Below are 9,654 nucleotides of genomic sequence, written 5' to 3' on the forward strand. Positions count from 1 at the left end.
AAATTCCTGCCTCGCGGATCGGCAATTATAAGCCCTGCGGAGGAGATCGCGGAGCCTCATTGCACTTCCAGCGGCAAGCACACTCGCGCACGCCGCCCGGAACAACCGGGAGGCCGTGTACATGCGCCAAGTGGCCGAAATAAGTTCCCGCCTAGCGGATCGGCTGTTTATGAGCACCGCGGAGGAGACTGCAGAGCCTCATTGCACTTCCAGCGGCCAGCACACTCGCGCACACGACCCGGTTCCAGCGGGAGGCCGTGCACACGCACCAAGTGGCCGAAATAAGGGTTAGGGTTAGGGTTAGGATTGGATTGTGAAGTCCAACCCCTACCAGGGACGGGGAACTGATGTCCCCCCCTAGCAGAAGAGGACAACGCACGGTCCATCCATCCGTGGCCATACCTCGCCACCCGCTCCCGCCCCCGGGTTGCAGGCTGGCGCTGTCGCCCCCTACGGACAACTGTCCATTCCCCGTTGTAATTAATTGACATATTAATTTTTGGACTTCAAATTTTTATTGTTATGTCTAAATGTATATTTTTAATTTTCAAATTTCAAAGATATAATGAGTGGGTAAAACTTGAATTTTAGACTTTTTATTCTAAAACAAATTATCAAATGTCTATTTTTCAAAAAGAGTTTTAGTGTCCAAATTGTCCGAATTTAGCAACGTAATTTATTGCAATGAAATAAATGATTTGTAAATAACTGTAAATAAAATCAACAATAGTAAATTATTAAATCGACTGTAAATAGGAAATTATTAAATTGAATGTAAATAGTAGTGTGCCTTAACAACGTTTCGGCTATACTAAGCCTTCTTCAGGTCTGGCACACCCGTATTGAATGAAATATTTTTGTTTCTCATAGGATTAAGTAGGGAGTTCCTCCCCCGAAGGAGAGGAGCAAAGGCACGGTCCTCCCATCCACGCCCACGTCCCACAACCAGCCCCAGAGCACACCGCCCGTCGTGGCTGCGCCAGGATTAAGTAGGGAGTTCCTCCCCCGAAGGAGAGGAGCAAAGGCACGGTCCTACCATCCACGCCCACGTCCCACAACCAGCCCCAGAGCACACCGCCCGTCGTGGCTGCGCCAGCCATGCTGGTCAGGCCAAATTGGGCTTAATAAACATGTATTTGCTTTGTAGTTGTTGTTTGTTTTTGTGTTTGTACTTTGCCTATCCGGTCGCCTTTGTTATATATGTAATAAATGAGTCTCGACTTGGCATGATAGATTGACAGCTGCATTTGCGGTCAAATTAGTCGTACCTCGCACTTAATTCATCGACTCCCCTATCTGGGTGGAGCGAGAGCATTTTGCTCTGTGCGGCATCCATGCGCTCTCCTATCTGGGTAGAGCGTGGGTAAATTATAATTTTGCGTCTAATTGTTTTCCTATCGGCGCTAGTTTGCGCTCCCTTTTATTTCCTCCGTGTGGCCATCGACAACGTTTCGGCATCTTTTGTGCCTTCCTCAGGTCTGGCACACGGGAATTGCAGCTAAATTTAGTTTCATTGCATGTGGAGCTGTTTCCTCCTTCATGGCCGCATCGAGACTGAGTTTCCTGCTTTGAGCGGTCCTTATATAGTTTCATGTCAGCAATTTGCGTTTCGTTCCGGATAATTTCCCATCTACTTATTTTAGCTTATTAACTTGTTGTTTTCGCTCTTGTGAATTTCTGTTTCTTTTCTTGCAGGCACCGATTGGGCGTGAATATGTGATCTCGGCATAGGTAAGTATAACTGTGTTTCCTTTTTTCAGGTTTGTATCAGGTAAGTATTGTTTTTTGATAATGTAAATATTTACTTCCAACCATTTTTTAGTTTATATTCAATTTTGTGTTTATGTTTCCTTTTTTCAGGTTTGTATTGACTCCGCCGATGTGTCTAAGATCCTGAGGAGAGTCCCCCCGTAAGGCCCCTGGCCCCGACAACATTCCTGGGCGTGTGTTCAGGGAATGTGCAAGTCATCTGGCTGGGGTCATCACAGACATTTTTAACACCTCGCTGGGCCAAGCCACAGTGCCGGCGTGCTTTAAGACTGCCTCCATCATTCCGGTGCCGAAGAAACCTCAAATCACCTCATTTAATGATTACCGGCCTGTTGCACTGACTCCGGTTATGATGAAGTGCTTCGAAAGGCTGCTTAAAGGTCACATCGTTTCCAGACTCCCCCTATTATTTGACCCGTTCCAGTTTGCCGACCGGCAAAACCGCTCCACTCAGGACGCCATCTCCTCCGTTCTTCACCTGAGCCTGGCTCACCTGGAGGAGAAGAACACCCATGTGCGGAGGCTGTTCCTGGACTTCAGCTCAGCGTTTAACACCATCATCCCACAGCATCTGGTAGGAAAATTGGAACACCTGGGCTTCAACACCCCCCTTCGCAACTGGCTGCTAGACTTCCTCACCAACAGACCTCAGTCAGTCCGGGTCGGACAGAACACCTCTGATGTCATCACCCTCAGCACAGGCTCCCTTCAGGGCTGCGTCCTGAGCCCCCTGCTGTGCACCCTGATGACACACGACTGCGTCCTCAGGTTCACCACCAATCACATCGTGAAGTCAGCAGACGACACAACGGTGGTGGGGCTCATCAGAGACAACAACGACCTGGACTACAGAGAGGAGGTGGAGCAGCTGGTGGGCTGGTGCAGAGAAAACAGCCTGATCCTGAATGAGGAGAAGATGAAGGAGATCATCGTCGACTTCAGGAAAAAACAGCCTCACCACGCTCCACTGATCATCAACAGCTCAGCTGTGGAGGTGGTCAGCACCACCAAATTCCTGGGGGTCCACATCACAGAAGACCTCACCTGGACTATGAACACTACGGCACTGGTCAAGAGGGCACAGAAGCGCTTGTACTTCCTGCGGAGGATGAGGAGAGCCCACCTGCCCCCACCCATCATGAGGACGTTCTACAGGAGCACCATAGAGAGCATTCTGACAAGCTGTCTCTCTGTGTGGTGTGGAGGCTGCACCGCCTCCGATTGGAAGAACGTGAGGAGAGTGGTGAGGACAGCAGAGAGGATCATAGGGGCTCCTCTTCCCTCCATTCAGGACATTTCATCTCAGCGCTGCATGTCCCGTGCCCGTAACATCATCAATGACCCATCACACCCCCACCATGGACTGTTCTCCCTGCTGCCCTCTGGGAAGAGGTTTGCAGCATCCGCTGCAGGTCCACCAGGTTCTGCAACAGCTTTTTCCCTGCTGTCATCAGACTGTTGAACACTAGAACTGTTGAGCTCTAAACTGAACTCTGCATCACACATTCACAGAACTGTACTTTATGACACTACGGACCTCTATCTTGCACTATCTCGCACTACCAACTTTACTGAACTTGTATAAACCCTTTAAATAGAAGTTTAATACATGGTTTAGCATTCCTCTGCACACTCTTGAATACTGTTTTGCCTACTTGCACTATTGCATAATTATCACTGCTGCACTTTATACTTATTTTTAATATATATATATATATATATATATATATAGTATATATGTATATATATATATTTTCATAGGATATGTTACTTCTATTCAACTGCAATATCACTACTTTGTTGTAAGACGTATGCAACGGAATTTCGTTTTGTATGCACCATGTGCAGACAAGATGACAATAAAGTTTGTCTAAGTCTAAGTCATGTCAGGTCAGCTGTCTGGAGAGAGAGAGAAGTCAGGACCTGCGGGCGGAGCACCACCGTGCCACCGCCGCCATGACGGAACTCAAAAGCAAACTCCATGAGGAGAAGCAGAAAGAGTTAGCCATTACCAGGGAGACATTACTGCGGCAGCATGAAATGGAGCTGATGAGAGTGATCAAAATCAAAGATGGAGAGATCCAGCGACTGAATGCCTTGGTCCTCAGCCTGAGGGACGGCTCCATGGACAAGGTGATCCGCTCTATCCGTGTCTGACTATCCGCACGCCACGTCGGGCTTCGATGCGGCCGCTACCGTATTGTGTAGCTTGTCCCCAGTAAGCGTCTCGGCGCTCCGTTGCGGTCTCAACGGCCCGGTGTGGCGCAATGTCTGCTCAGGTGAGGAGGGGGGGCGCTTTGCTGGCGGAGGTGGAGGAGACGCGGCGGTGTCGGGAGACCGAGCGGTGTCGCCTCCACCAGGAGCGCGGAAGAAGCCCTGGCAGCGGCCCAGCAGGCCTGGCAGTCCCGAGCGGCCGAGCTCCGATCGGCTCATCACCAGCATCGGGAGGAGCTGAGCCGAACCAAGAGAGACTGCGAGAGGGAGATCCGCCGACTGGTAGGACTGATCAGATGCGCGGTGCGTGGCTATGTTCCCAATTTCGTTGTATACCTGCAGTGCAATGACACCTAAGGCATTCTATTCTATTCTATTTCACAAGAAGAAAATGTCCGGTTGCTCGCTTCGCTTTTGTCACAGCAAAGGTGTTCTAGTCGATTCAAGAAAAAAATTGGCCGGTTGCTCTCTTTGTTTTTGTCACAATTCTGGCAAATGAGTTTGCCCGCCTGCCTGAGCGCTCCCCGTTTGTACATCCAGACGGATGAGATCAAGCTGAAAGACAGAGCGGTTAGTGTTTTGGATGAAGCCCTGGGGCCGGCCACGTCCACCGCCTTCAGCTGCAGACTCAGGCTGCCGAGCAGCAGATCGCTGCCCTGAGGGATTCCCAAAGGGCGGGCCTAAACTCCCCTGGAAGTGGGGTCAACGCCGCTACTAGCAATCCTCTTCATTGCGTAAGCCACCTCATCACACACTTGCAGTACGCATGACTTAGTTCGTTGCTGGAGGAAGGTAGCACAAAAACAGTTTTGAACTTTGAACGAGTGCTTGTGTGTGTGTGTTGCGGGGCGTTTTCAGTCTCAGGAGGATCGGGACACGCGACGGTTTCATCTGAAAATCGCTGAGCTCAGCGCAGTCATCAGGAAACTGGAGGATCGAAACGCCCTGCTTTCTGAAGAGCGCAATGAACTGGTAATTTATTGACGGCACGCTTGAAGGTTTGCGCTACGTTTGATGCGCGCCATCCAGCGAGGCACCCATTGCGCTTGCTTATTAGTTGAGCGGCGCGGCGAGTCGGTTGCCTGGTAGATGTCTTTTATTGGGAGCCAAAGCCACGATTCCGTTCAAACCGATGCAAAAGGAATGGATACGTTCTGGCCCGCGTGTTGTGCGTCTTTCACATCCCGCACTTCATGCTTGCAGCTAAAGCGACTGAGAGAAACAGAAAGCCAGTTTCTGCCACTCCTGTACAAAAACAAACGCCTGAGCAGGAAGAATGAAGAACTCTCGCTGGTGCTGTGTCGCCTTGAAAACAAAGTGCGCTTTGTCACCCAGGAGAACGAGGAGATGGCAAGCTTGGTAAGTCGACGCGTACAACGGCGGCGTGCCAACAGAGTCCACTGCATTTGTGTTCCACAGAGAAGGCCTAGTTCGCTCAATGACCTGGACCGCGGTTGCGGCCAGCAGGACGGTGAAATGGAGTTCCTTCAAGTTGTGGAGCAGCGGCACATCATCGACGACTTGTCCAAGGTCTTCAGGCAGGCGACTCGGTGCACGTACGGCAGCGCCGCGCTCGCTCGCTGTCGCCAGGAAACCTTTTCCGTCCAAAGCTTGGCCGGCGGCCGCCATCCAAAAAATTGGCCCCTTAAATTCCGACCTTTCAAGCAGGAGCATTGTGCGCACGCGTTTGAACACGCTTTAGACTTGTTTTGCCGTTTTCAGCAGCTCAAAGCTCCCGTTTTGTCAGCGCCTTTGCCACTCGCTGTGCGCTGAAAACGACGGACTTGCCCGGCTGCTCAGCCCGTCAACCATGAGCCGCGAGCGCGACGTCATTGTCCGTAGGCAGCTAGTGGCAAAATGCACCCTGTTAGAGTTGCGCTCGCTCCAACTTATTTTGCAAGAACCACACGGGAGACAAGTAAGTTCTTTTGGACACCTGCAGGTGGAGAGTCCATCCGTTGTACGAATGAAGTCTGACTCTCGGCTCCTGCACGAGCATTTTAATTAAGAGAAACAGGGTGGGTGTAAGAGTGGATTGAATAGAGGAAGCCCTTGACCTCTAGTCAAAACATAGCAAGGGGTGTTTTACGACTTTGTGTAGGAAGGGATAAGCGATAGGGATAAATAAGGGATAAATAATATTATTTATTACAGGTCGCAGTCAAAGTCAAAGCAACACAATGATACGATAAAGATAATCTGGAAAACCCTGACACACCCTGTAGTTGTCACTTTTGGAAAAGACGAGCGTCCCTCCAATCATCGCCGGTGACGTGTTTTTCAGGCTCTGGAGACAGGAGCTCATGTCAGAAATGTCATTGTGAGTCGCGTTTGTTTCTGCGCCGGAGCCGTTCGTTCCCTTTGCATCCAAAGAATCTCAAAGGCGGATTATTTGTGTCGACAGGAGAGAGATTTGCTGCTACGATACCGACGTCGAGAATCTCTGAGGAGGAACAAAGCGTGAGGTCCTGCAAGGTGAGTCTGTTTGTTTGCGGCTGCTTGGTGTTGCGCAAGATGAAATGGCCTTTTTCTCGCTATCGTTCCTCTCGTCGATTCATCGTGAGGTGTCGCTTCAGTTTGTTCAGAGAGATGTTTGCTTCCGCGCCCGCAGGTCATCGAAACATTTTACGGCTACGACGAAGACGTGTTGGTGGACTCGGACGGATCGTCCTTGTCTTTTCACACCGACAGAACCCCCGACACGGAACCCGAAGAGGTAGCCCGCCATTTCTGCCAGCGTATTGGCACCAAACATTCCTCTTCAGCCTGGAATCGGACTCGTCTTTGCGTCGCGGGTGCTTTGTCGCCGGTCTGACTGATTCTGGTACTAGTGCTGTGTTGCATTGGTGTGTGCATGAAGAGGCGGAGCTTCGCTACCGCCAGCTGACGCAAGAATATCAAGCGCTGCAACGAGCCTACGCTCTGCTAGCCCAGACCAGCGAAGGGGACTACGACGCCGAGAAGGAGATCAAGGTGGCGCCCCTTCCCGCAACCCCCGGCCGGGTCGCAGCCTCCCCGTTCTCACCCAGCCTCGGGTGTTCTCTGGTCTGAAAGGAGGAGGAGGAGCCTCCCTCCTCCTCCTTTCAGACCAGAGAAAAGCTGATGGTAGAAATGGGTCACTATCAAAGCAGAGTAGCAGATCTGGAGTCAGCGCTGAAGCAACAAGGACAGGTAAGCTCATCAATGAGCACACCTTTTTCTCAGACAAAATAGCTACATTCTTCAGTCACTCATCCGTCTGGCATTACTGGACCAACCCCCCCCCCGAACGTGGCTGGGAAAATGCGGAGAAAAGCAAATGTCATTTTCCAGTCAACCAAAGAATTTGTGGATGAAAATGACACAACATTCCAAAGCTGTCCACGCGTTTGTCTCTTCTAGAATGTCAAGTGGGTGGAGGAGAAGCAGCTGCTGCGTCAGAGCAATCAGCAGTTGGCCGAAAAGGTGACGGAAAGAAAGGCGCTGGGCGGAGTCGCTTGGCGTCACACCTGTCGGGAAGCCCCGCAGATGAGGTCTGACTGTCTTTTCAGGTCAGGCGGATGGAGGCGGAAGAAGCGCGTCTGAAAGAGCACATCCAGGATATCCGAGACCAAAACGAACTGCTTGAGTTCCGCATCCTGGAGCTGGAGGTGGGAAGACTCGCACAAGCGTGTTGAGGCCAGAGATGTGACGGACGGACGGACGGACGGATGCATGCCTCTGCCTTTCAGGAGAGGGAGTGGCGCTCCCCCGTCTTGAAGTTTCTGCAAGTCCGTTTCCCAGACGGCCTCAGCCCTTTGCAGATCTACTGCGAGGCCGAGGGCGTGAGCGTAGGTAAGGCGTCCCTCGCAACCCTAACCTTAACCCGAGGTCCCAGAACACCTTACATTGCTCCTTGCGCCTTTCCCTCGGACATCGTCATCAGTGATCTGATGAAGAAGCTGGACATCCTGGGCTATAACGCCGTAAGTGTATGTCGAACTCCTTATGTTCGCACTCCACGAGACTCGGCGGCTCAAATGTGACTTTTGGAAGGCTTTGCGCTGAAAGAAGCTTGTTGACGCTGTGCCTTTGGGCTCTTGCAGAATCTCACCAACGAGGACCAGGTGGTCGTGATTCACGCCAGGACCCTTCTCACCCTAGCCGAGAAGGTAACGCGCACGTCCACGCACGCTCTCGCATTCTGCTTATGTGACAGCAGCCTTTCCTCAGTGGTTAGAATACATCAAAGTGACCAAGTCAGCACTTCAACAGAAGATGTTGGACATTGAAAGTGAGAAGGTAGACAGACACGCGACATCAGCCAAGGGGAACTCCGGCAATGTGCCCCAACAATTCTGACCTTGAGCTGTGCTAGGATATGTTCTGCAAGCAGAAGGGCTACCTGGATGAAGAGTTGGACTTCAGGAAGTGTTCCATGGACCAGGCTCATAAGGTAAGCCGCCCTCAAATCTCCCGCCGGACCACTGATGGACGAGGATTGCGGCCCAGAGGATCCTGGAGCTGGAGGCCATGTTGTACGAGGCGCTACCGCAGCGGGACTGCCCCGCCACGGACGGCGAAAAAGCCAGCCACGCTGGCGTGAATGACGTGCTGACGGCGGATCAGAGAGAAGAGCTTAGGAGCGCCGTGGACCAATGGAAGCGAGCCCTGATGTGCGAGTTGAGGGAGCGCGACGCTTGCATCCTCCAAGAGAGAATGGATCTGCTGCACAGCGCGCAACAGGTAAGGGCCCAAAGCCAGCCCGGCACTTACTTGCACGCTTACTGGCTTTTGAATGCCACTTTCCATTTGTCCGTCCTAGAGGAACAAAGAGCTGAAAGAATTCATCGAAGCTCAGAAGAGACAAATCAAACAATTGGAGGAGAAGTTTCTGTTTCTCTTTCTATTCTTCTCCTTGGCCTTCATTCTGTGGCCCTAACACCAGCTGGTGAGTGAGCTCCAGCGGCACCGCACTCGACACCTCCGATACACTGCCAGCCGGTCTCAGACGTTGGCAGACGCTCCGATGCCAACGTAGACCCCCCGCCACGGTGACAGAGGCACCGCGTCACACCGGCGCTCATCCAATCAGAAGGCAGGAAAAGCAAATTCACATGCAGGGCACTTTTGAACCAGAAGAGAGCGCCACAAAAAACGGTTGTTGCCCCAAACGCGCACTAAAAAGGGTCAGAATAACAAGAGTCCCACTGGCCAGCCGGGGCCACCCGTCCAGCTGTTTCTTCAGGGGGGAAAAAAATTGGAGTCACCGGTGAGTACATTTTGCATTTAGCTCTGCTTTTCTGCTTCTGTCTTCAAGTGTGTGGCATCCTGCGATCAAAGATTCAGCCAACCCCAAAGCGGTTGACCTCAACGTCCCACCACCATGCCTACCAGAGCAGGTGACGTGATGCTTTGGACATCCTTCCGTCTCAGATGCCCAAAAGTACTCTTTGCCACATCTGCGGCAATACGGTGTCTTTTCAAAGGTGCAAATAAATCCAGCGTGGGCGGAACACGCACGTCTTCGGTTTTTCCCGCTTTGTTTGTGTGACAGCTGTTGTGAAAATTTTATACAAATAAAGTTGTATAGTACAGGTTTGGCCAAGCCGCAACTCCCGAACCGCATGCGGCTCTTTTATGTTCATATCAACATTTGTGTGTGTGTGTGTGTGTGTGTGGGGGGGGGGGGGTTGTGCGTGTTGGCTTCAC

The 9,654-nt window shown here is 51.6% G+C and overlaps 1 protein-coding gene and 2 long non-coding RNA genes across 3 annotated transcripts; all 3 read left to right on the forward strand.

The window, feature by feature from the left end:
- Nucleotides 1–4,066: 4,066 nt before the first annotated feature.
- LOC148392687 (uncharacterized) lies at nucleotides 4,067–6,084 on the forward strand. The gene is made up of 4 exons (XR_015861002.1): nucleotides 4,067–4,266; nucleotides 4,525–4,718; nucleotides 4,843–4,956; nucleotides 5,188–6,084. It is a non-coding gene; the product is annotated as an uncharacterized LOC148392687 (long non-coding RNA).
- Nucleotides 6,085–6,090: 6 nt separating this feature from the next.
- LOC148392688 (uncharacterized) lies at nucleotides 6,091–6,709 on the forward strand. Its single transcript, XR_015861003.1, has 3 exons — nucleotides 6,091–6,304; nucleotides 6,389–6,459; nucleotides 6,596–6,709. It is a non-coding gene; the product is annotated as an uncharacterized LOC148392688 (long non-coding RNA).
- A 168-nt stretch (nucleotides 6,710–6,877) lies between these two features.
- LOC148392689 (janus kinase and microtubule-interacting protein 3-like) lies at nucleotides 6,878–9,316 on the forward strand. The gene is made up of 9 exons (XM_088387702.1): nucleotides 6,878–7,155; nucleotides 7,366–7,428; nucleotides 7,515–7,613; nucleotides 7,695–7,928; nucleotides 8,049–8,114; nucleotides 8,176–8,244; nucleotides 8,321–8,398; nucleotides 8,455–8,688; nucleotides 8,768–9,316. The coding sequence occupies exons 1-9, from the start codon at nucleotides 7,087–7,089 to the stop codon at nucleotides 8,882–8,884; spliced, it is 1,029 nt and encodes a 342-aa protein (XP_088243828.1). The 5' UTR covers nucleotides 6,878–7,086; the 3' UTR covers nucleotides 8,885–9,316.
- Nucleotides 9,317–9,654: the final 338 nt, after the last annotated feature.

Source organism: Syngnathus floridae, chromosome 10, assembly GCF_059516105.1.
Source record: "Syngnathus floridae isolate MCC-2025c chromosome 10, RoL_Sflo_1.0, whole genome shotgun sequence".
NCBI classification, from domain to species: domain Eukaryota; kingdom Metazoa; phylum Chordata; class Actinopteri; order Syngnathiformes; family Syngnathidae; genus Syngnathus; species Syngnathus floridae.

Bases quoted from the DNA above. Each gene is read 5' to 3' on its own strand.
- LOC148392689 (XM_088387702.1), top strand. From the start codon at position 7,087: ATGGTAGAAATGGGTCACTATCAAAGCAGAGTAGCAGATCTGGAGTCA. The intron at 7,614-7,694 runs GTGGGAAGACTC...TCTGCCTTTCAG, and splicing joins TCCGCATCCTGGAGCTGGAG to GAGAGGGAGTGGCGCTCCCC. The intron at 8,689-8,767 runs GTAAGGGCCCAA...TGTCCGTCCTAG, and splicing joins TGCTGCACAGCGCGCAACAG to AGGAACAAAGAGCTGAAAGA.